Source organism: Lissotriton vulgaris, chromosome 11 (genome assembly GCF_964263255.1).
Source record: "Lissotriton vulgaris chromosome 11, aLisVul1.2, whole genome shotgun sequence".
Classification (NCBI taxonomy): domain Eukaryota; kingdom Metazoa; phylum Chordata; class Amphibia; order Caudata; family Salamandridae; genus Lissotriton; species Lissotriton vulgaris.
The window spans coordinates 1,090,634,384-1,090,661,928 of record NC_141699.1 but is presented as its reverse complement, the minus strand read 5'-3'; the positions used below and the strand labels follow the sequence as shown (position 1 = coordinate 1,090,661,928).

The window sequence follows — 27,545 nt, the reverse complement described above, 5'->3', positions numbered from 1 at the left end:
GACATAATCAGATGAAAGTGCGTCAACAGGTGGATTTTTTTTCTGTGTCAGACCAGAGGAGCCCTTAAAAAGCAGAAATCGAATTTCTAATAGGAAAAAACCGCTATCAGGTTATAACAAGGGGGGCCCTCTGAGTCTCCTCTCAGAAAAATCAGTTCCTGTTCTCTCTGTCTTTTTATAAACTGGACAGGCCCCTCCGGGTGCGCGTATTGAACCCTTGACACTCTCAGGAGTCGCGAGGGAGGGAGGGGTGAGCGGGGGGGGGGGGAGTTCGTCGCATCCTCTAGACATCCACTCTCCGTCGCCGCAGCAGAGGCACGTGCGCCCGCGTGGACTCGCGCGCGCCGAGGCGCGAGAGAATGCGCGAGAGCGGCAGCAGCGTCAGTGCGTCAACGGTCAGCCGGCGGGGGCGCGCGGCACCCCGGGGGTTCCATTGTTTACCTCTGCCGCCCACGCCTCGACAGGATTAATGTCGTCTTGACCCCCCTCATAGAGTGAGGTACTTTTAGCGTTGACAAAAATAAAAAAAAGCTGTGGTCACCACCGCAAATAGATAAATAAAAATTGTCTTTAGTTTTTTTCTACTTGTTAAAAAAAATCATGTCAATAATTGTTTATTTTCCTTCACAGGAATAGATTTTTGCCGAGGCAGTCCATGTAACAATGGTACCTGCTCCAATACACTCTATGGGTTTGTTTGTACCTGCACCCGGGGCTGGGAAGGAAAGACGTGTGATAAAGGTACAGTATATTATTTGTCTATGAATTTTACACTAAAATAACATCAATAGCATCACTTAATGTAAGGGAATCATGCAACTTTTTGACCTTGTTGCAAAAAACACACAAATTCTTTGCAGCAACCAGAGCCCAAGCTTTTCAAAAGACACGTGGAACGAAAACGAGTGAAATGCAGAAGAATGTTTCCTGGTTCCAAGGCTTAATTGTAAATAAATAAATAAATTTTATATATATATATATATATATATATATATATATATATATATATATATATATATATATATATATATATATATATATATATATATATATATATATATATATATATATATATATATATATATATATATATATATATATATATATATATATATATATATATATATATATATATATATATATATATATATATATATATATATATATATATATATATATATATATATATATATATATATATATATATATATATATATATATATATATATATATCTCTTTCACAAATCAGTTCAGCACGAATTGATAGCCCGGACACTTTTTCTGTGCAAATATGGTAAAGATTTATTGGCAACAACAACGCGTTTCGGCGGTTAAGCCTTGATCACGCTTAACCGTGATTTGTGAAAGCTATAATTGGGACTGCCGGTGCCCGGCTTGGACCGCCCGCTGACAGTGCTTCTCCACTACCGGCACTCGTGAAGAGAAAAAAAAAAAATATATATATATATATATATATATATATATATATATATATATATATATATATATATATATATATATATATATAATAAAACACACCATCCCACTCCTGACAGGAAGAAGGCACGTACTCGAGGATATGCGATTTGGCTTTCTTTATTGTCAAAGGTCTCACTCGACCCCGAGATTGGAGAGAAGCGTTTCGGCTTCGTTGAAGCCTTTATCAATCTAATTAGTGCCATACATCTGTGAATTTATGTAGTCCCAACCCCTCGAAGGCATGAGTAAACATAAAGGAAATACTTATGCGTTTAAAGCCGTGCAATACTATAGACACTCCACAATATCTAAACACACTCCTAACATCAAAGAATGTGACTGGTGGAGTTACAAGATTACGTAACAAATATGACTCAACAAAATGTATAGTGCAATTCATTTTAAAACATAATGAAGCTTAATGCAACACCATTCCATAATACGTATCTAAACATGTGCACATAATATAACACCAGCCTTTAGAGGGAACATCACCTTAAAATGAAGAGAATGGCACTAATCACTCTAAAAACATAAAGCCCTAAAAATAGAATGCATATAAAATACGATTGCATAACGTATCTATATATATAGACACACACACACAAACACATATATACACACACACATATATATATATATATATATATATATATATATATATATATATATATATATATATATATATATATATATATATGTGTGTATGTATATATATACACACACGTTGCGAAAATAAACACCCTTTGAATTGTAGCCGCGGCTCCAGTGAGTTATTGAAAATCGTATTGCTGGATTTATTGGTATATATATATGTGTGTGTGTGTGTGCTACAGCCGTCACCGCCCACAGCATCAGAATTGGTGTGGCAGTGCTCATTTAGTTAAGGCAGCGCTGCCTTTGAAGTGCTAGCACTCACGCTGCACCTCTCTGGCACCTTCCAGAGCTGAGCAAACACTAATTCAGCACCTCTTTCACTGCACTCACTCTGTGCCTTCCACTGTGCTGTGCTAACACTCACCATTCTGCCAGGCTGAGATGGCTCTCTGCACGACCAAGACACCAAACTGCACTCTTGCGATTGTCTTCAATCTGCAGTACTGTGACTGCTCTCACTGCTGTGGCCGCCCTCTGCATGCATGACTTGACGCAATGGTTTTAAGTGACTATGCTAATAAAAACTTTCTTTAAAAAAAAGTACTTACTTACTCTGCACTGTGCATGGGTGTGGCAGCAGTAAACCTTTGCACAGCTGTGGCAGCACCACAACACTGCATGGCTGTGCAACATGTTCATGCGATACATGGCTGCAGCAGCAGTCAGACTGCTTCTTTGCTTGTCCTCTCTTCAGGGCTGTGACCACTCACGCTGTGCAGCTGTGTGCCAGTAAATCTGGCTGCTCTGATGCTAGTTACACTGGGAGTCTACAGTAGCAACTATATTGTAGGACTGCGGCAGCAGTTTATCTGCAGTGCTGTGCAGCAGGCACAACTGTGGCAGCAGTCACTAAGGGTGTTTAACTACTTTGTGGAGGTTAAAATATCACCTTGCACAGGGACATCTTAAGGAGTTTTGGGGGACCCTAAACCGAGCGTATTTCGGGGGCCCCTTAAGGGAACAGCTTTGAATTTATGATCCAGTTTTGGCTTTTTCATGCCCTCTTTGACCAGGTCACTGGCAGTGCACAGGCAGGCTTGTCAAAATACTAAATGTGTTTACATCTAATATTTAGGGATAGTGACGAGTGTTTTCAATATTGAAACACAGCAGCAGCTCACCAAAATGACTGCAAGTAAAATTTGTGACATCTTCCCATTTCTCATATGTGAGGTCCTACTGTGATCTAAGAGAAACTCTTTTTACTTTTGTTGCATGAAACAAACAATTCTCTGAACAATGTCTGTAATAGACTCTCACTCATCACTCGCATTAAAAAAAACATTAAGTGAAAGGGTATTTAAAACAATCTGTTTAAGAATTTTTCAAGGTCATCAGGGTAAGACTCTCTGCAGAACAGAGCTGGCTGTATCAGGGCCCCCCCTGAACAACTGGGGTCCTTGGCCAGAGTCCACTTTGCCCATGCCTTAAAATGTCTCTGACCCGCACCTTAAATATTGCATCCATTATGTCGACTGCCCGCATGTCGTGAAGGTAGGTAGATGCGAAGTTAAGAATAGTAACTCTGGGGCATATTATCAAGGGGGTTTATCTCCGCTTTTTTGGCTTTAAAAGCCAAGAAACCGGAGATAAAATTATCTCCCTATTACCTAGCAGTTAGCGACAGCTAGTAGGAGATAGCGACCATCTTGGGCCCCACTTTGCATGTCAGTGATATTTATCACTAATGACATGCAAAGTGGGCGTGCCAAGATGTTAGCGACTGAAAACAGTCGCTAACATCGCTATCTCCTATTACCAACTTTTGGAGATATTCGCGCTAAGCGCGAATATCTCCAAAAGCTAACACCTGCCCTCAGCAGTTCTTAGCCATGTTATCCAATGGGAGGTGGATAACATGGCTAAGAGCATTAGCTCGGTAATGCATGAATATCGCTGACTTTTCAGCGATATTCATGCTTTGCGGCAATTTTTATTGCATTTGCGTTAAACCTTGGTAATACCAAGGTTTATTTGCGGTAAAAATCGCCGCAGCGGTAATTTTTTGTCTCTAACCGGTAATATGCCTCTCTGTACCTCCACAGGCATACTTACTTTGAGGATAGTTTGGGGGGTCAATATTGTGGATTCGATGTATGTGCATATTGATGCTTCCTGATATAGTAAGATCTGCACACCTGTGACAGCACACACTCAGGAACTCTGATTAAGCCTTGCCTGCTGCTCTTCTGCAATGACGTTCACTATGGTATGCCAACACTGACTCTGCACGGGTGAGCTGGCACTCACACTGTACTTCTGTGGGAGCTGTCTCTCTACACAGCTGTGACAGCACTCATTCTGCGCGAGTCTGACACCACTCTACAGCTGATGTGACAATGTTCACACACATCGCATAGCTGTGACAACTCGCCGATTGCTCTGTAATTTAACTCACTCTGCACTGCTATGACAACACACACACTGCTCCACTGCACGTCCGTTGCAGCACTCACTTTGCATGACTTTCACAGCCCTCAATATATAGCTGTGCGCTTAACAACCATGAAAGGGAATTTCGGGTACTCACAAAGACCTGATGAGATTGGAGACGGCAAAGTCGAGATTACGTAAGGGTAGGGAAAATGGGCAAATCCAAGGATGTGGTGATTTTATGCGTCACAGCAGCCTATACATCAATAAATAAAACCCAAAGGAGCGACGGTGTTTTAGCTTGAGCTGCCCCTTGCAGAGATCACAAGCTGTTAGGAAAAAAGCTTAACCATTCCTGGCTTTTTAGGCAACACACTTTGCTTTCTAGCACGTGTAGTTTTACTTTTCCTACTATAAATTGCATTATTACAAATGGATGCGAGCTGTCAGGGTACGACTGAACAGTTATCTTACACGTCCTAGAATTCCTCGAAGTGTCATCTATTCCTTGAAAGAATCCAACGTATGCCCAGAAAACAGAAAAGCAAAACACTCCCTTTCATCACTCCCTCATAGCGCCTGTGAAATACCTAACATAGTAGCACTAAAGGTTCTTCAGATGGGTCCAGTGGGGGGACACAATTGGCCACACTCATGCTTCAGAGTGCCACTAGATTTTTAAAAATGTTAGCTGCACAGTGAACACAGAAGCAAGATTGCAAAAATGTCCGCGAGTTGGATTAAAAAAATGAATGTATGTAGTTAACCTCACCCAATATCCTTGGTAAGCAAATATTTAATTGCTTCTATTGGACAGCCACCCAGAAGATGGCACTTTGATTTAGGGTTCTGACACCACCGGAAGAGAGACCTCATTCCATTCCCAACACATTACACCCCACACCACACATACATATACATTCATAAAGGGGTTTTGGCATAGGTGCTGGAAGTAGGGTTGTGGGGGGTGGTGCCGCAGCACCCCCAAAATAATCATGCTGCAGTTGAGAAGGTGAATGAGCAATAAAAAGATGCATTTCAATTTTGTATTTATCTTTTCACATTTGTTCTGTGTTTAAAGACAGAGGTCAACTGTCAGGCTATGTCTTCTAAACAATGATTGCTTATTCTTTTAACATGCAGATTGGTGTTTACTTTTCTCCCTTTGACTGAAAGTTAGGGGTTTGGAGTGTGAAAGGAAAGGGTGTAGGGCGTTGTTTTTTTTCTAACACCAACAACATTCAAATACATATAAATGAACTGTACACATATATTTCAAAGTATATCAGCAGTTGGTAAAGCGCACAAGAAACGCATTTTGTTTGCAATTCTGAAGTGTGATGGAATCAAAGATTTTATTAGGATCAGAACAAATCCAGACACTACATTGTGATGCTCAAAGTATACATATTTGCTGAAACACGATTTTGTTTGTGCTATATAGTTTTATCGGTAAAACAGTTTGTCGGCATGGACTTTGTTGCCATTTCAATTGAAAATGTGCTGTCTGTAAACGGCAGTGTACCAGCTCATCGCGTTTTAGTAATACATTTGCAACAGTTTGCTCCAAAATGTACCTGCTACATCCCTCACCCTTGCCACTTTCCAACTGGATGAGCGTGGCTCATTAGCTACACCTGTCTTTTGTGTCGAGTTTGTATTGTTCACGGTCCGTGACATTGATGACAGCACCCCCAGTCTGAAAATTGTTCCAGCACCACTGGTTTTTGGACAACCCCCCTACAGCCTTAGGGTACTGTGGTTCAGCTGGCTTTAGGCACTGGCGGGCAGCATTGCCCATACGCGCTGGCACAAGTCCAGAACGTTTAGTGTGAGAGCCTCCTTCTGGTGCCCCCAGTCCTCCGTTATTTCGTTTCCTATTTCAGAGGGCCGGCAGCATTAAAGTTCTACAGGTTCGCCTCTTACTTCGTTTTTTAAACGTGCTGCGAACTTTGGGGCATATTATCTAGCCTGGCCGATAACATTATCGCCGCATTATCGGCAGGAAACTGCCACTAAAGTGGCGATAATGGGTTTGATAATGTGCTCTAGGGAATTCCAATCGAAGCTCATGTTAAATGTGAAGGACATCAAACCTGGGCTTCTATGGAAATTCACAAGGGCATATTATCAAGCCCATTATCGCCACTTCAGCGGCAGTTTCCTGCCGATAAAGCAGCGATAATGTTATCGGCCAGGCTTGATAATATGCCCCTTCATTTTGCTGTATTTAGTTTCAGCTTAAAAATTAAATAGGGCTTCAGGGGAAGGTTGCGATATGTATTTTTCATAAGCTTAGCAGCAGCCACCGAAATCACTCAACTTGTAGAGATCCGGTTAATTTTCTTCAGCGATAGCACAAGCCTCGCATTAATTGGGAGTGGGGGGGGGGGGAGCACAGGTCTCAAATTTGCAATTTGCTCTTGTGCGCAATTTGACAAATGTTCATGTTTTCAGTGGGGATATTTGTGCTGTTTCAATGCATTGCGTCAAATGTGGCTGTTTTTATCAGCAGAAGAATCAGTCAAGACTCTAGAAATGTGATACGTTTCAGGAAGTATCCTTTTCTGCGCAATATTATGGTCTGGAAATGGAGAGAAGAAACGGTAGTGACAAAATTGAAGTGCTTATGCACCGTCCTTAACTACTTATGGGAGAGACCTCTCTTAGAATGCAAGCATTACAGTGTGTATTATGCGGTAGTCCCAGAAAGTAAGAGGCAGGTGTAATACACTAAACTAATGCATACAATAGGCCCACTTTACTTGGAGTGAATATATTATGTATATGGTTCACTATATTATGACTTCACACTGCTATTTCGTACCAACCCAGCCCTGCCCATCCATGCACTAAATCACTTGTGATTTACTTTCTCTACTACATACATAACCCCTACTCTCTTGCTCTTTCCCTTGGTACCCACTTTCAACATCCTAACTTTGCCTTCCCCAGTGCATTCACCCCTTCATTCATCCATGAATTCCTTTTTCTATCAGGCCATGTCCGAAAGGTAACCTAAAATTAAAAGCCATAATGGCTGCTTTGCATCACGACGTATGTTATGGTTAGTATTCCAGGATGGCAGCTGTGTGTGCATATTTGGGGGCATATCAACAAGCAGCAGCAATAATATTATCGCCACTTTAGAGCCCGTTTTCGGGCAAAAAACGGATTATCATATTATTGCATTATCAACAAGGACACGCTAGCGCGTGTTTCCTTGCATTAGCGCCCTTTGTCAGCACGCCGCCTATCGCATCGCTAATGAGATGCAAAGGAGGCGTGCCTGACAAAGCACCATGGGTAAATATCGCTATCCCAGCTTTGTGAAATTTACAACGAGGGTTAGTGATATTTAAAATTGTGTTAAGTATGCCTTAATGCAGGAATTTAACGTCTGTTAAATTCTTGACTAAGGCATACCTAACATGTGGGGTGGAGTGTGTGTCTAAGACCACAGGCCCTATCACCAAGGATATCGCTGTTTTCCCTGGAACATCGCTGGAAAACCAGCGATGTTCAATGGAAAACACCGGTGACACTGGATTAATTATCGCCATTGCGCTATGCGTTGTTGATACAGCGCTAGCATGGCGATAATTTCCAGCGATCGCTGGCGATATGCAATCCGCTGCCGCTTGTTGATATGCCTCTCTATTCGCGATGTAGACACGTATGTATCGCGATGCATGCATAGTCGTGAGCCCAAAGTGACAATGCAAATAAGAATTGGCAAAGCCAATATATCAGCACACGTCTGCTAAATGCGAGACCTGGCGGGTTTGTTCATATGGAAATGTCAAGAGAATTCTTCCTGTTTCACTTTTTAGAGAACAGTTATTTGGACATTCCTAAACAAGGTTGCTTTTAGAAGACTTCGAAAACAATCTCATTATTCATGTCAAACTTCTTGATTGCATTCAGTACCAAAAAAAAACATGAAACAAAAATAGGCCAACACTTGCTCACAGTGCAGTGGAAACACCATCTGTTACTCTTGACCTAAGAAGTTGGAGCTTTCGATAGGTCAAAATGTCTTAAATAGTATGTCCGATGCAAGAAAACTTTGGTAAAGTATGGCAGGCGTTCAGGTTTCCTTTTGTCCATACTCCAATCTTCCACTGCATCATGTAATTAAAATTGTGTGGAGAAGTGTGGCTCAGTGGTTAGAGGCGGCAGACCCGGAGCTGGGATCGACCGTGGACCAGGGTTCGATTCCCCGCCTCTGCGGGTCTCGGGCTCAAAATTCCACGGCCTCGACAATTCTCGCTCCGGTGCCTACTCGACTCACGGGGTCTCACTCTGCAACTCTGGGCAATAGCTTGCTTAATCTCCACTACGGCCCCTCACTGCGGGATGCCTGGCTTTCACCCTGTGGACACCCTGCCGGGGCCTCTCACAGGGGAATACCAGGACGGGTTCCCTAAGCAAGCGCCAGGATGCCCTTTGGGTGACAGGTTGCGCTATATAAGTACACTTACATTTACTTTTACATTATGAAACATTCAATATTTATGGAGTACATTTGTTCTCTTTGAGGCACAGTCAGTGTATCATGTTATGGATGGTCCATGCATTTGGGGTAGGACCCATCTGCCTCTCTCTTCTTAAGGCCGTCCATTTGAGGTTCGTTGAAGAAACGATACAGTAGTTTCACCATTGTTTGGTCTCAAAAATAGAATCCACCTTAAGGATCTGCTCAACAACAGCAGTTGGAGAAATGATTTTTTTCTCGAAATCTATATCCCAACAATCCTTTTTTGCTCCCTCCTACAGTTCTGGCAACACAAGCGTCACATATGTCAATGGTCACTTTTGAAAAAGTTTAACAATGGCGGGAGACAGAGCTCAAAACAACCAGTGGAATGTGGGCTGGAAGGCCAAATGCAGGAAACGGTTGGCTCCTTGTTGGCAGGCAAAATGAGCTTGCAATGCACAAGATACAACACACAGATTAATTTGGTTGCTGTTGCTGGTCAAATCCTTGACTGTGTGTATATTCCAGCCAAGGACTCAGATAAGGATAAAACTACTATAGGTTCTGTGGGGGGCAGACTCCATGGCAGCTCTGATTATAGGAAAGGCTGGCCTTAATCCCAAAATGCGAGCCATCCAGCTATACTACATATTGTTTAGGTTTCAATAATAGACCAGTCACAAGCCTATTAACTCCATATGCATTACACATCGGAGAATCCCACCGCACACAGAACAGGAGGATTACGGACGCTTCTTTTGACCACCACCACTGGGATCCGCTAGTGTGATGAGGAGATGTCTCCTTCATCAGTAAAGAGTGGGATGCTCTTACTTTACCCCCAGGCTGCACCTTACAAAGGCCCCCATTAGGATGGCGGGCGGATTGCCCCGCCATCCTAGCCGGAATGACCCCCCGCCATATTAGTATGGCTGGGGGGTCGGCCCAGACGGAAAGACCGCCCGCCGCTTTTTCGCCCGGTCGCCTTGCGACCGGGGCGGAAAAGGGTTTATATGGTGGTGGTGTCTATCAGACACCGCCAGCCATATTACAATGGGAATTTTTCAGATGCTTTTCCATGGCGGCAATGCTGCCACGGAAAGGCATGCGGAGTCTGCTTTGGGGGCCGGATGCGGGCCCCCATGGACTTTGGGGGGGTGGGGGGTGCACATGGGGGGTACCTATGGTACCCTCCAGCAGTTCCATGCACAGCATGGCAGGCACCGCGCGGTGCCTGCCATGCTGTGTATGGGAGTGCACAGCGTGCCTTCCTGCCATTGTGGTGGGCGGTGCTGAGTGCACCGCCCACCACAATGGTAGGAATGCAGGATGCGCCCGCTACTGTGGCGGGTGCATCCTAATGCTAGCCACAGGACCCCCGCCCTTATAGCGGGCGGTCCCTATCACCAGTAGGATGACGGGCGGACTTTAACCGCCAGTCATCCTATTGACCCCCTAAGCCCCCTACTAGTCATAGGATGCCAAAACCACGAACCAAGGACTTTGGTGTATGAACATCCAGAGGCAAAGACACAGGTAAACACAAAGTACAGAGAAAAATGGTAAAAGATGATGCAGCCTTGGCAGCAAAAGCGTTGTCGTAGAATATTCTCTGGTGTAGATGGGAAAGGGTAAGTATGGTATATGGGTCGCTGCAGGCCACAGGGACCAGGGACCTTCAGTGCCTTAGTAGCTCTGTGGCTCGCTATTGGGGTTCTAAATGAGCCCCGTGATCTTGCAGTAGACTCCTTCAAAAGTACTGTGACCCACATCTAACCGCCTGCTCCATGTTTCATTAACTATATTTTTATATGCCTGCACAAAATCCTTATGTAGACGAAAGTGTTCCAATAATGCTTTGCTTGTTTGCATTTGTACAGTAGTGCCAGAAATGGCCACAATAGTTGTCAGGGTTATTTTTACTCATAATGTCCATTTGATGTACTTGTGTCTGCAGATGTGGATGAGTGCAAGACAGATAACAAATGCAGTCGACACAGTACCTGCAAGAACACGCCTGGATCATCCACATGCAACTGCAATGCCGGATGGACAGGATCCACATGCTCTGAGGGTAGCTATTGTTTAGCCTGTGCTACTGTTGTAATGTTGTGATGCCTGGCAATACTAATGCTATTTTCGTAAACATTAATCACACGTGTAAGACTATTTACTTTGGTTTTGCATACCACACAATTTTGGGCCCCAAGTAGTAGACACCTGCAAAAGGGACGGTTCCCCCTAGAAAAGATTGGAATAGTGACTGTGCCTCTATGAATTAATGTTCTGTATGCTTTCAGGTGTCTTAGACAACATCATTAGACATGAAATGAGAGCCAATGCATTGCCAACCGCTTTCCTGTAGTTCCCCACTAAAGTGCTTATGCTCATGTTGCCTGCCACACTCACACAGTAACTGAGACACTGCTACAGCTCACTTTTTACGTAACCGCAGGATATTTCGCCCAACACCTCAAGTTAACAGCACCATGTTCTTCCTTTTGACAAATTTCTTAAGTAATACCTTGTATTAGCCCACTCTTCCCAAAATATTGACCTAGTGAATGGTACCTGTCCTTTCCCCACAAGGTGCTATCTTGTGTTGAAGGCCCTGTTTGCCACTTGCAAGAGGGCAGATGTCACCATTCCTCTGAAACGCCATTCACTCAAATAGACTCATAGTGTCAACATCAAACTGCAGACTAAGAAATATAGAAAAGAAAAACACAAGGTAGGAGGCTTGTTCAATCTGTGCACCAATGATCTGGAACAGCACCTCTGTATACATCTGGACCCCCCCAATGCTACTCCAATTTAAGACAGATGTGAAGACTCACCTCTAAAGAACACTTTAACACACTGTATTATTCACCCACAACCCAGCTTTCTCTCCTCTTTCTCACTGACATTATGCTTGTCTTTGATCATGTTAAGCGCTACACTGCCTTTTGGTTAAGTTTGTACTATTGAAATACCATATACATTCAAACATACATGCATACAGTGTGCTTCTAGAAAGGTGTTAGTGCGTTATCCTGAATGGAAAACTTCTCTCTTAATACCCACATGCTTGACTGCCACATAAAAGAGCGTTTGTTACGTGGAAGGTGGAAATGTTGTGTTGCACATTCACGCCTGGGTTTCATATTGTGTAGATATTTTGCTAGGGATATCTTCCCTATTTCCACCGGTTAAAGTTCTCTTGACCAACTGAGGAAGCTTTTGATGTAATTAGACCCACCAGTATCTGATTGGGAGCACTAGATATTTGCAAGATGTGGCCTAGCAAAATCCCGTCTGTTGGGTACATTCTGTGTTAAATCTAAGGGCAACCAACCCCTAAGAAGCTGGGGAAGACTGTGGGTTATCCCCAAGTGCACGCGTCCTCACCCAATGGAAACTGGCTGAAGACAATGATAGGAACAGCCTTCCTAAGTTGGAAGTAGGCTAGACAGGGGAAAGTTCTGTGGGTGATTAACTTTCTTGTGGAGCATACCTGTGGATTTGGGAGCGATATCTGCTCCTTAGTATGTATATGTGGGGAAGGTGGACCTTACTTGGATTGAGGCTGGTAGTTATGGAGCAAGGCTTTCGCCCCTAACACCTAACAGTCCTAAACAGGGAGGATGCAACAGATGATGCCCTTTGGCTTGCTTCTTTCTGACTAGACACCTGGGCTAGAAGTCCTGGGAACATGGATTACATATGGAGTAAACATGGGTGGGTATCCAGTGATATGACCCTGTTTCAGCCTCCCTCTTGTGCCTGTGATGTGCTGCCCGAGACAAGCATGATGAAGGGGAATGGGCTCTTCCACCAATCTCAGCTAGGGGTGGTAGGAAGCAAAAACACATGCAGATTGTTCTTGCTTCATAATGGACTTAACGGCGCATAATAATCTATGGTTGTCCAGTACGCAAGATTAGTGATGGTCCTAGCACCACTGCTACAAGCTGGGAACAGTAACCCGAGGGCCCAAAAGAACTAATATAGTTTAAAAATGAGAGCAACATGTCATAGGAAATGTTCTTTAGTTCTTAGAACTCTTTTACAACTATCATTTAATTGCAGCAACATGAAGCCAGGCACTTTGATGCATTTATCCGTAGACTGTGAAGGCGACACATAACATTAGGGGTAGGACATCAGTGGATTCATATATAGTTGGTGGTCTGATGAACGCGACACAACAGGAGCTTGGGTATGACATTCATGAGGTTAGTTCTGATGGTCTTCATCAATAAATGGCATCTTGTCTTAATTCCACCCTCTGAATGTATTCTGCAGATATTGATGAATGCCTGTCAAGTCCATGTGCTAATGGCAGGTGCAAGAACATTCCAGGAAGCTACAGCTGCCAATGCTCAGCAGGTTGGACAGGGTTGAACTGTGACTCAGGTAGGTACTTTTGAGCCCCTGTAATAAAGTTTGTGTGATTCTTGCTGTCAGAGATGCATTACCTTCCCTATTTCATTGCACAAGAATTTAGTTCGAATTTTTGCAGCCCTCTCCCAGTTGCCTTCTCTGGTCTCTTTGTGCTTATTTGAACTTCAAAACTGTGTGAGAACTCCATAACCCTCTGAAAAAGGATAATAATCCCTTCAAGAAATGTATACCCTACCCTGATTATTTTTCCTGCACAAGGCACACCCACTCGTTTTGTTGAAAGAAATCATGTAAACGATTAATATATTATATTGTTTTAAAAATATTGCTTGCATATTGTAGGGTCGAAAGGGCATAGTGCCATAAATGTGTACCATATTTTTCCTCCTTTTCTCATCATGAGTCATAATGAGAAAAGCAGGAAAATATTTTTGACCAACCTGGTCTGTTTACACTTGTAGGAGAATCAAGTCACAACTTCTGGTGCTGTGCATGTTGGATGTTGCTCTCTAGTGCTAGACTTTCTTGTTTTATAACAGTGCACCTGAAGTCATGAATCCTTCCTCATTGGTAAATAACATACTCATCTCTTGCCATAACACGACTTAATGATTGGTGACAGCTGATTTACAGTCATATGTCTTTTAGTTGCATAGCGGTGAGTAAACTCTAGATATAAACCTATATTGCTGCCATGACTTGGTCACCTGATTCCCCCTCACGCAGGTGTGAGTAGTTCTTAGATACTTGAGAGGTAGGCACCGCTGGGTTAGGGTCCCCTCTTTACTATGTGGCACTTTAGGTTGAAGAGTTTCCAGTTGTACATCGAACTTCCATCTTATTTCCCGCCTGACCATTGTACAGTTTGGGCCCTATTTAAAAAGAGGTTGCATAGTTTCTGCACAGTGGAACATGGTACATGCACACAGCAACCACAAAATTCTATTTATCAAGCAACGCAAGGCCACTTTGCCACAAGTTCGCCCATCTGAGAGTGGTTAATTGTTTAATTAGTGCAAGTGTCAAAGCGTCAGAAACTAAATTCGAGCCTCTGAAGACGAGCGCAGGCTCAGAAACGCGTCAGGCTTTCAATCGAGACATAAGAAGCTGCAGACCGGAATGCGGTGATGTCTATTACCCGTTTGAAACAGGGCTGCTGGATGAGTGCATCCTTGCCTGTGTACACCTTGAAAGTTTAATTTACATGCTGCAGTCAAGACGCGAAGGTGTGCACCCCCCGGAGAACGATCATGGGCCGGAAGTTGCCGAGCCTTTTGTAAAGCAGCAGCCGAGGGATCTATGGACATCCGCATCCCGGGGCCCATCCAGGGCTGTGAAATGGCAAAATTCGCACCCCTTTTCGATCAGATTTTTCTGTCAGTAAGCATGGGTCCCTCAGGGGTCCTCAACCAGCCCCATTTTATTCAGTGTTTATATGCGGCCATTGCTGGATGTTATTAAAGCCAATAATATAAGTGTAGTTAATTACGCTCACCACACTCAACTGATTGTGTCCTTGGATGGTGACCATGCAGAGTCCCAAGAAACATTCCATAAGTGTATGTGTGAAATGGCGTCTTGGTTGAGAAACAACGCTCAGCAATTCAATAGTGACCAGACGGAGATTTTGCACTGTGGGGTGGGCAGAGTGCCAACAGTTTTGCCCTCTGACTTCTGGCCCATTCCTACAGACACACCTCCGGTTCCTGTGAGAATGGTACGCAATCTGAGGGTTAGCTTCAATGAGAAGCTTAACCGGGAATCGCATGTAAATAAAGTAGTTAGACATTGTTACATGCTCATCAGAGGACTCCGTAAGGTACTACCACTATTGCTGCCTCAGGTCAGAGGCTTAGTGGTTAGGAGTGTTGTTCTCAGCCGCCTGGCTTATTGTAATGCTTTGATACTGGAGTCCCTGTGTTATTTGATCTCTCGGCTCCCGAGTATTCAGGCGGCAGCAGCAAAACTTGTTCGTATGAGAACGCGCGGGTCTTCCACATCTCAGGCCTTGGCTGAGCTGCATTTGCTTCCGGTGAGACAGGGGATATTGTTCAAGTCCTTGTGCATTGCCTTTAGAACGCTTCACAGACTTGGACCCAAACCGCTTCAGGCTAGGTTTGGATGGTATGTACCTGCACGTAGTTTGCGTTCTTCAACAGCTAATCTGGCAATCATTCCGAGGAGTAAGATATCTACAATGGGAGTTTGAGCTTTTGGCGTAGCAGCAGCTTGCTTATGGAATATCCTCCCCCCGGAATTGAGGCAAATACAGGATTTGCTGCTGTTCCGAAAGAAAGTCAAGACCTGGCTTGTTCCCACAGTTTAACCAGCCGGCCGGTCAGTTTCTGCAGCTGCGTTTTTAACTTTAGTTTACTGTGTCTCAACGCCAGGATGCCCGTAGGGTTACAGTGAGATTTATAAGTGCAAAATACATACATACATACATGCTATGCCAATAGCTTAAAATTTCGTAAATATGAGACCTATTGCATTGCAAATGCTTGTTTTCATGGTCAGTGGCATGGCCTTTACTGCTTAGCTTAGCCTGATATTGTGTGTTTGATTTCTTCTGTTGTTTCTTTCCAAGTAAGTTTAAATCATTATGGAAGGCAGGATAATGTTAACGGCGGATAGGGTGTGTTCTAAGATGTTTAGCAGTTATACTGGATTCGAGTTACTTATCATTGATGAGAGAGCACTGTGTATCTAATGCTCGGCCTCTGGATAAATGATCTTGTACTTCTTTGCTAATCTGGGGATATTGTTCTATGAGCCTAGCCAGGAACACAACGCCCACGAGCTCGCTGATCCCTGTATTTCATACTTGTCCTTATCCACAATTGGTTACGTAACCATATTTAAGGTTTCTTTATGTCATTTGAGTCGTCTTGCATTGTTTTTCCATATATTGACCCGTGTTTCAAAAAGATTAAGCGCTTTTTCAAAGAGCATGGTTAGATTCATGCATACATTTAGGATAACCTTAAGCATACACATCATAACTGAGTATAGAAATGTCCATTATGGTTAAACTAGTGCATAGTACTGGCTAATTAGCTGAGCTATCAGGAGCGAGAACCATTGACTTAAAATACTCACAAGACATGTGTGGTGGTATTCTAGGTTATGTAACCTAGTATACCACAACATGGTCTTATAGAGCCATTGGACTATCTTGCTAGCAAGGCATGCCAACTCTCCAATGAGATGTTGTACGCTGATTGTGATGAAGTAAACAAAATAACGAATCTGATCATAAAATAGGGTACTCCTGCAGTACCTTCAAATCTCTGAAATATATACAAACTCTAATGGAAAATCTTAATTCTGGGGCCATATGACCATCTGTTACGTATGTTGCCTTCATTCAGGCTTCTTTTTTGAGCCAACACTATTCATGCGTTACTTTCGAAGCACATGGTCGCTGGCTTTATAAAGAACTTAAAGTCCCAGATTGCATAGTGCAGATGTCTAAAACGCAAAACATTTAAAAAGGTGCCATACGTGACGGCCTGGAGGAGGCAGCTAAATAGCAAGTGGGCACTGAGCATTATGCTGCTGTTTGTGATCACAACCATGCACTCTCATTCCATAGTTATGAGATGCTCCTGTCTGTAACTACTTTTATTTCCGCCATTCCTTCCTCCTTTATCGTACCTGCTGAGTGCCTTCGTGTGAGGCCATATACCCCCCGGCGCATGGCTGCCTGTCCCAGCAGCAGCCCGGGCATGCAGCACAGGTGACCTCTCCTGTTCTGTTCGTTCTGCACCTCCTACAGCAACTCGGAAATAGCACGGTGACCTGGAAGTAGAGAAATTACTCCTTAGACGCTGTAACTGAAGGCTTGAAACCCGGTGTGTGTTACATTGTTCTTTTACAAAAAACTTTTGAATTGTGATTACAAGGCAATATTGTTTTGAATCTTAAAAGAAATTGACACACCCAACAGGACCGCTGTTTATTTTATTTAATCATAATCCCAGGTCCTGAGGGACACAGGGCAACCCCATTGTTGTTTTCTAATGAAGCCCGGAGGAGGCAGTCACAGCGCAGAAATCAGTGATTGAATCGTGGTCGTCCCGTGCGCGCAGCCTCTTCAGTACCTCTACGTCTGTAGTCTCCGTATCACAAAAGTGTATTTACCTCTTAATCTCTAAGCAAATGTATTCCTTCACATTCTTTACGCCACCAATTCTCCCACATGTGCATTTAATTATCACAAACTTTTGTTTATTTCCCTTTTATCCACAAATTTAGCGTTCCCGTCACAGTCAAAATGCACATTTTGTTTCCTCCCACAGTAGCCGCAACCTTTGGCAGGAACAATACAATTCAGATTCTTGTAGGTGCGGCATGTAGACAAATATGAGCAGTGACTGACAAAACAAGCAAACGCAACGACTGAAAAACAAACAAGCTCGCGAGCCGCAGGAGGAGGCGCGGCAGCAGGGGGAAGGAGGGGGTCCTGCGCTTGCCAGAGTGATAATTGCTGCCAAATGGCAGCGCGCGCTCCCACAAGTAGATCGCCTCACGTGCACGCGTTGCCATTAATGGCAATGGAACGCGTGCAAGTTTTTGGCTGAAAAGCCAAAGCAATCGGAAAAGGTATTTTTGCCTATGCAGCGCATGTGCGCTGCGTAGGCGACACCTAAAAAGTACTGCATGCAACGCAGGTGGTGCCTGCGTTGGCGCTAGGCAGCCCTTTGTGTGCCAGTGCTGAGAAAAGGCAGGAAAGCAGTGCATTGTGATAAATACAGCTCATTCCTGTTCTTTCCCTGTAACTCTGTGCAGCGCAGCAAGCAGCAGGGTGCCTTGCTGCACTGCATTACATCTAAATAAATATGGCTCTATGTATTTCTGTCTTGTGTGAAATCAGATAAACTTAAATGAAGCAAGAATGGCCCTCCCTGGGCCTAACCAGTTCCTGCAGATCAATGGGTCTGAGAGGCAGAGGTTGCTTCCAGTCTACAAAACCAGTTCACACTGGAAGCAGGTTGGCACTGATATGTATCACTCATATTGTTAATGCAGCTTTGAAATATTGAGTCTCTCCAGAACTACTTTTAAAGTAGGCTGTAATTAGGCTGTAGCTCTGACATTTTCTTTGAATGTAACTTAGCTCCTACTAATAGCTACACAATGGTGTTGCTAATAATAGTGCTGCAGGCAATCTGGAATCAGTGCCCAGAGTTTTTATGGCCCCTCTGCACCCCTATTAGGGCCGTATTTTAAATGTTCAACCCATTGCTGGGAGATCATTTTAATTGCTTGATTCAGGGCATGTGGCACCCATGCTATGCCATTGCCTGGAAGAATTGGAAACTGCACTGCCTCATGAGGGAAATTGAGCTAGGACAGCAGACTGAAGCCTCCATGATTGGTGCTTGAAGAATGTTAGCCATGCAGGAGCCACAATGACCTTGCAGTGTCCTTGTAGGCAGGCTGGCCTGAACCAAATTGAAAATGTCTGCTTTACAAGATTTGCAAGAAGGTTGAGGACCTGCAGTGGGCATTCCAGGGTTTGGAAATATGGCAAGTCTGCATGACTCTCGCCTGCTCTATACACTTGTCTTTTTTGTGCGACTCTGTATCATCCCTTTTCTATAGTGAAAGGGACAAAGTGATTCCCCTTTACCCTAAATCCTATGATAGTGCCTCATTGGCTCAGGCCAATGGCTTTTATTTCGATACTTTGAAACCTTGGTAATGGCCATTACACTTCAAAGCGATGGCATTTTGATGCACCAACTGGATACTGACCCTAAATCCTACTAGTTGCACCTAGATATCAGAGAGACAAGTGGGTGCCCCAGTTCACTGAATAATTCCTGAAAAAATTAGTCACAACCAAATACAAAATAGGACCACCTCTTAAGGGCTTGCAACTTAGGGTACCACTGCGAGTGCTAACCCTTTCCTCCACAGCAGTTCCTCCTGCGGATGTGGCCTTAAGGCTAGAGCCGTCGACCTCGAAGCTGGGGAACCGGGTTCGAGTCTGTACAACTATGCTCAGCATCCTGTGTTTCTGGGCAAATCCCTTAATCTCCCTGTGCCTAACAAAAATGAACAAGCATTGGCATAGCCAATAGGTCTCGCCTTTTGGACCTTGTAAGTGTTTAACAATGCAGCACGTTATCATGGGTGCTGTGCCATCAGGTATTGAAGAGTTGCCACTAGCAAACCTGCATATTTTTTCCTTTAATTATTTATTTTTATAAATGTATAATTGCCTTTAAACTTTTAAAGACATTAACATATTATTGCCATTTAAGGGTCTTCTGTTCAAAGGGCACAAAAGCCTGCACACAAGTCTCGTTTTGAATTCAGAGAATGAAAGTAAACAGGCCTCTCAGCACCTATTCTGCCCCAGAGGACAGTGACAAGTGGTGTTAACTCTCTTTACAGCCACACAACAGGCTCCCCCGCACAGATTTCGAGGGTGAAGGGGGTGCCCCAGGGTGTGTTTAGAGAACAGAATGAGAGGTGTCTTTAAGGTAGCAGGTCACTGCAGTTGCAGATTCCACGGTGTCTCTGAGCTAGTTTTCGGGGCTCCAACCTTACAAGGCAATAGACTGCCCATGGAGCGGAAGAACATTTCTACCCTGGTTTTTTCCCCTGTATGAATCAGGCCAGAGAACACATTCTACCAAAGCCTTAAAAGGTTCCTTGTCCCAGGGACACTATTGATTCCGCTGTACATTTCAAAAGCTTTCTTATCCGATTTGCTGACGCCATGGTGCTACCATGTGGAACACAGAGATTTATATCCCATTTATTTTCAATTTCTATGTAGCGCAAAAATGGGCCAAAGATATGAGAAGCTCTGAGCGCTTTACAACAGTAGCAGGATACATGGGTTTGCTTCAAGTTCAAGTTACAGTAATGAAACTCGGAGGTTTACATTGGAAGAGGCGCACAGGATTTACCTCCTGAGACAATTTCCTGAAGTTTAGCAGATGAACGAAACTGGGACGGGCACTGCGCCTCATTTCAGCATCGTATTTATATAGCGCTTCCTACCCCATACGATGCGTCAAAGCGCTTTTCGGCTAGTAGCATGCTACTCCAGAACCCAAACTTATACAAAGATTCTAAAAGAAAAACTCTTGAAAAGATGGCGCATCACCTGTGCATAATCAATAGGCCACGGTCTGCAAAAAACAAGGTGAACTAATACACATCCATCCTAGTGAACAGAGATCTGAATCCGTAAATATTTAATTGCAGGGCATGCAATAGGCTACATTTGAGGTTGCACGGGGCGGGTTGGCAAGAGTAGAATATTTGTTTCCAAAATAAAAATATACGTTTAGGACAAACAATAAGGCTCTCTGCCTAATAGCCATTATAGTGTGAAACATTTCTATGCGAACAGTGTTTTCACCCCAATACAGGTGTGAAGATTCTGTGACGGGCCAGTGGTACCCGTGATAATTAACTCACTAGAGGAGTGAAGGGGCCACGGGCATCAGAACATCCGAAATCCACACGTGTATTGTATTTCTTAGTTCAAATTGTGGTAGCACTCCGAGTGGTTGAGCAAAGCTTCAAAGCGCTTGAAGACAGGACAGGAGCGAAGCTTCAAAGTGCTGGAAGACAGCACGGGAGAGGAGCACGTGCATTTGTACGTAGTTGGGGAAGGCAGGTTAGGGGGGCCCACGCAACACCCTCGCTGAAAACACCCCGAAGACAACATTGGCAGCGCTATTAATCAACACGAGAACTTGTGAAATTTGAAGCCATCTTGCTATAATTTCTGCAGTTTTGTGATGCTAGCTGCTATGGGTGAAGCTGATAATCAAGCGTTGTACAATGACACAATCAAAACAAGCGCTGAAACACAAACGCGGCCCCGCGGCCGCAAAAGTGATACTGTACTGGGCTAACAAGTGGGAGGGGTGGGGGAGTGCCAGAGAACACACAGCGATCCCCTTGCGGGAGCGAGCAAACATATATTGCCAAAGCTCGCTCCCGCAAAGGAATCACCAAACGTGCAGGCATTGCCATTGAAAGCAATGCAATGCGTGCACGTTTTTTGGCTGAAAAGCCGAAGCGATTTCTATAGGTCTTTTTTCTAAGCAGCGCATGCGCTGCATAGGCGAGACCTAAAAATGAACACTTGATGGACATAATGCAGAACAATTTCATGCATTCACCCCAGTACAAAGATCTGGGCCTAAACACATTGTTTTTTTGCTCACTATGCCATTCCATTTTGGACGCAGCCATTTACAAATCAGTCTTGACCCTGCACCCAATGGAAATAGTCTTTTGATGCTGACAAATCCATTGAAGACCTGTCAACGACCAGAACTCTTTTTAAGTAAAAAAGATAACTCTGACAGGGACAACCCTGTATATGACAGACCATTTACCATGTCGGCCTTAACCTCTGACTTTGCATCGGTCTAGTGTGACCAGTTGGCAGCAATTGCACTTTGCTTTTTTTTGGTGCTATTCTCAATTAATACCTTAAACATGTATATTTTTGGTTCCCCCTTATTGAATTTTTGTTGTTTTTGTGTTATTTTGTTCATTAAAGTCTTCTTTATTTTTATAAATCAGAGTGGGGTTTTTATTGGCTGTATTTTTGACGTTTTAACCGTTATGTCTAGATGCTTTACACATTTTCTTAAGGTAAGCCTGTCTTCTCTGTGCCTGAGCCTTTCCTCAAAGAATAATAATGTTCGGCCAAAATATTAAAATTTACATTGAATGAAGCACATTGACATGCAAGTGTTACAAATATGTTTGCTGTGGCTCAGAAGTCCAAAGCAGCTTTTGGTTTCTATTAACGGTTTTCATTTACTGTGCTACATTTTCCATGAGTAAATCAAGATCTTTTTTTCAAATATACAACCATGATAAGGCATTGAGATGTATTACGTGTGAGTAGTGTATCCTACTGTTTCTGAGTTCCAAATGTACTGCCCCCTTCTGGAGTAATCACTGGCTGCTCTCCTTTGCTACACATGTAGCGTGTCCTGCAAAAAGGGAGCTACTTGGTTGTATTGTTGAAATGCAAAGTAACATTAAACTCGCTGTGAGACTTGTGTTGAATGACTGAACCCACCACAAAAACTGTGCCGTAACCACTGCTGACCCATGACCAAAGGAGATCCCGCACTGTGCAATGCAAGCCTTAGACTGTATTCTGTCTCTGTTCACAGATATTAATGAGTGTTTGAGCCAGCCATGTCGGAACGATGGGACCTGCAATGATTTAATCAATGGTTTCAGTTGCTCCTGCAAGACTGGATACACTGGCAGGTTTTGTGAAATAGGTAAGGTGTTTGGGGGGTGGAGCAGATGTCAATCTTGTTGAGCCTTTTTACCTCTGCCTGAATTTGTGTGTGATTACATCATTTTTTATAGAAAAGAATAGGGGACTGATGACATCATCGACTATAGTGCCGTTCCCATTACTCCATAAACTCTAACAAAGTTTTGAAAAAGAAACTATGAAAAATGAGCTATGGTCATATTCAGCAATGAATTAGTGTTGGTACAAGGGGGTTATGGGTTGTTTATAAGCCTGCCCTTGGAGGTAACTGTTTTTGTGCATGGTGAAGACTGTACGCTGCAGGGATTGGCTACTCAAAAACGTTTGGGCGTAGGCAGTCATTTCCACTCCTCAGGGAACAGGCGGTGTGCATATTGTGTTGGTTACTGAGTGATGTTTCAATACAGGTTCGCCTTAAATTCATATCCTCTTGCCAAGCAACTCTGGGTAAATCCAAATGTTGTGTGCACCAAGAGTTACACACTGGTAGAATAGTTGGGCACGAGGCCACTGCGGTCAGCTCTGTGCCAGTGAGCTAATATTGTATCAATACTGATGAGAGTTATTTTCTGTCAATTGAATGCTTCTGTGAGGATAACCCAGGCCATCAGATAAAAATAACACAGTAGGCATTGTTATGACTGTGATTTGAGCTGATAACTAAGAGGAGTGTATTTCAGCCTTCAGGGCTTCTTTTCAATTAAAGGAATGGCTAAACAAAAATGCCTTTGAAAGTTGTTTCTGATGGATATTTCTGCCTGCAGATTCCTCAGCTGTCGAACACTGGTAGACTCTCTAATAAAATAGAGAGGGACTCAGTAACCAAAGGGGTAGGGTACCGTAAAGACAAATGTCAAAAAGTGAAATCCCCTTTGGGCAATTGCAATCACATATACTCAGTCATCAGCATCTCTAAACAAAGAACCTTAATTCACAGAATGTAATGAACAAAGAGGAAATGTAAAAAATATATTACAATTTTTTTACTATTTATTCAAACAAATATTAAAAACATTAGAGGCTTTCTAGGAGCACATGATCCAAGCCTATCATAGGTACAGTATTAGTTTAAAACAGTATAAAACACATTGGCGCAAAACAAAACAAAACAGGCTAAGATGGGAATACCACTAAGGAAAAATAGTTCCTATTACAGAGAGGAAAATACAAAAGTCATCCAGAGATCAATTCTGATCAATATTTCAATTCTCCATCAGAATTATTGTCTCCACAGACTTGGAGTAATTATCCCTTGCTTGAGTATCGACGCGTTTTGGTGGGCTCATTAATAAGCAGCCAACACCTTCTTCAGGACAACATTGTATTCATTCCCATTAAAACGTTATGTATCTCTATTGTACCGGTATTCGGAGTACTAGACATATACCTCCTAGGTAGTCAGATATCTAACAGATCACAGGTTAGTTCATCACACCCAGCGTATCGAAAATGTACATAAATACTCTCAAAATTCTAATTTCCACAGAACAAAGTATGCAACTCCGTGGGTTGAAAAAGTTCTCTTATGTTATGGGTTTTCTCAATTCCCACTGCGATTAAAATTCAGAGACGTGAACGTTCTCTAAGATTCCGGCAAACAGGGTATGGGGCATACTCCTCCAAAAAATTTCAGGATTGCCTTCACGTCTCTGAATTTTAATCGCGTTGGGAATTGAGAAAACCTATAACATAAGAGAACTTACGCCCTCCATTGGCCGTCAACAAGCCCAGCCACAGTGAGACTATAGGGAGTTTTTGTCATTTTCAGGTGTTTACAAGTGGTTTCTCCTTTCACCAGAGACAATCCTTCCAACAACATACACAGCTCCTGAAAACCCACCGGCCTGTCAGTAAATGAGCAGGGGTATAGCTAGGAGTTGTGGATCCCTCAGCAAGCAATCCCCTCCTCTTCCTCTTCTGCCCACTCAGGAAAGCAGTACTAGTTCTCTTCCCCAAACATTCAGAGCCTTCAGGATACGTACTTCCACATTCCTATGCTGCAGTCCCACCACACATACTTGAGATTTGTTGGGGGTCTACGCATTACCATTGTGCCTCTGCCCCCTTTGGATCAACATCAGCATCTTGAGTCTTCACCAAGGTGAAGTCAGTGGATGTGTCCAATCATAGATGGTTGTGCATCTCGATCATCCCTCCACCTGAATGGCTTGCTCCTCAAACTGAGGTCACCACATATGGTGTCACTTCATTTGCAGTTGACAGAGTCACTGCTGTTTGACCTGAGCTTTTCAATCAACAAGCTCAAATGTCACCTGAAGCCATTCCTGCGACCCCAGTTCATAGTCATTTCAGAACACCACTCTTCTCTATCCGCTCCTTCCTTCTGCTTTAGAGGATTGCAGGTATGCAAGAGATGGTCTGTCCTTTCCGCCAGGCCATATACATCCATTTCTAAGAGTTCTCAGATTCATACATTTGTGGGCTTCCTGCATTATCATGCACATTTTCGAAATTAAAGCCCTGCAGTGGTGCATCCTTAGGCAGTGGTTTCAGTACATGAAAGACATGAAGGACTCAATTACTAATCTTCCCCAGCGCTGCTCCAGAAGTGGTTTGGTGGGGGAATGAGGAAAACCTGACCAGCGCAATGGTCTTTACCCCCCATTATTTGCCACTATGGTAGTGCCATATCCTCCACCTTAGGGTGGGGAACCTACATGAAGGTTCTGGAGCTCAGAGGATTTTGGTCTCCGGAAGAACAGGTTCTTCATATTATCCCTTTTGAACTGCGGGCACTTTGGCTGGCGTTCAAGGGCTTCCTTCCCTCCTTCCAAGATTAGCCTGCCCATATCTTGACAAACAACACAACAGTAATGTGGTATCACAACTAGCAAGGGGGAGTAGGTCTTGCCTCCTTTGCCTGGAAGCACTGAGACTGTGGTCTTGGGCACACCACCAAGGGATCTGGCTCACTGCCAGTCACTTAAGGCAGTCCCTGCATGTCAGAGCCAATTGTTCTTATTGTGCCAACCGCAAATGGCGTCTTCCAGATGTAGTCCAGGCCATCGTCACCCAGTGGGGAACTTTTCATTTGAAGGTGTTCACCTTTTCAGAAACTGCTCATTGCTGGCAGTTCTGCATCCTCCAATATCTGATGAGGGGAGCTTTGGGGGCTGCATCTCTATTGAGGGAGAGCTTTCAGTGGTATTATGCATTTCCCCACATACTCTTGAACCTTAATTTCTGAAAAAGATGCACCAAGACTGGGCCCTAGTCATTCTCATTGCCTCGAATTGGCCATGGAAAGTGTGTTATGCGGACCTTCTGCTCTTCTCCACATGTACCCTGCTGTGACTTCTATGTAGGGCAGACCTTCTCTCCTAGTTGCGGAGGGGCGGGCGGAGATTGGCGGTGGTCCACACCCCAATCTCCGAGACGTCTGCCTATATGCTTGGAGATTGAGTGGGACATCGAGTTCCTTTCAGCTGCCACTGAAGTTGGTGAAGGTTATTTTGTCAGTGTGTCATCCCTCTGCAAAATCCACTTACTTGTGTGTGGCAATGATGTGGACCGCTTGCAGGCCAAGGTCCTGAAATATGCACTTACCCTTACCCAGAGGGCTAGTGCCAATAGAAGCCCAGGTTTGATGTCCTTGAGAACAGACCCTGCGCTTCTATTGGAATTTTCTAGGGCATATTATCAAGCCCCTTATCGCCACTTTAGCTTTAGTTTCCTGCCGCTAAAGCGGCGATAATGTTTGCGCCGTTCTTCATAATATGGCCCACAGTGTTATAAGTGGGAACTGACCAGCTATATATGAATGGATATTTCACGAAAACACAATCAGGGTGTTGTTCAGATGTCCATGAAAAGTTAGCATTTCCTATGTTTTATATCCTTGACTCAGAGTCTGTTTCCATCAACCTTTATGGCTGGGAGATGTCATGTGTCTTAAGTGGGGTACAGTGTCATTGCCACATGATACTCTCAATAACATACCCTTGGTGATTTTCAGCATGTCAAACATGCTTTGCTGTTCTTCTTCTGGTAGTCGGTCACCATATTCATGGAGGTCTTTCCTTAAGCTAACTCCTCCAGAGGTAATGGTGGACTGCTCATATTAGATTAAATCCATGGCAGTCAACTCCAGAGCTCGGTAGAGAGAATGGTGGTATGTCCAACACCTAAACTACATTAAACATGGAAGTGGTACTGCTGAGGTGCTACAGGGAATAACGCTAGTCATATAAGATCTTAGAGTTTATATTGACACCAAAAAAGTCCAAGTGGCTTGATTTTGCTGGTTGGTTTCTGGACCCAAATTGCTTGCATCTTTCAATTGTTTGTGACATTTTCCTAAGTTCTATACTGCTTTTTACTGACATCATTCATAAAAGGGAATGTGATATTTGTCATGAAACAGTGTCTGATTATTGAACATTTTTTTCTAATGTATTCAGAAAATAGTACCACATTTTGTCATGAGTTTATCATGCAGCATAGTAGAATCTTATCTGTGGGATCACCGTCAAAATAAAGAGCAGACACTCCAGGTATGACAATTACTACTTCACCATTATGATACGATATTATGATATGTATGTTCAGCCAGATAAGGATGTACGTTGATACAACGTAAGTTGTAACAACGCATGCCTTTACCACGCAAGTCTTACAACGCAAGTCGTTACAACGACTTGCGTTGTAGGGCGTGGATTTAGGAATCTTATAATTTTATATTCCAATACCAGTCCCCGTAACAGTAGGGAAGGTGTTACAATATAAAATTGCAAGATTCCTTATCCCACAGCGCCATCCAGCGCAAGTCGTAGTAACGACTTGCGTTGTAATAGCTGCAGGGTAAAGGCACTGCGGTGTGAAAACCGCGTTGTAAACGATGTTCCCCGCCAGATAAGGGTTAATGTC

At 43.6% G+C, this 27,545-nt stretch overlaps 1 protein-coding gene across 1 annotated transcript in view; it reads left to right on the top strand.

Moving 5' to 3' along the window:
* Positions 1–359: 359 nt before the first annotated feature.
* The window catches only part of LOC147684201 (uncharacterized), a 522,357-nt gene continuing 495,171 nt past the window's right edge, over positions 360–27,545 (top strand). Inside the window, exons 1-5 of the mRNA XM_086942611.1 lie at positions 360–384; positions 631–741; positions 10,947–11,063; positions 13,277–13,387; positions 22,546–22,659. Coding sequence (XP_086798737.1) covers positions 360–384; positions 631–741; positions 10,947–11,063; positions 13,277–13,387; positions 22,546–22,659 — 478 coding nt within the window. The remainder of the gene's footprint in view (positions 385–630; positions 742–10,946; positions 11,064–13,276; positions 13,388–22,545; positions 22,660–27,545) is intronic.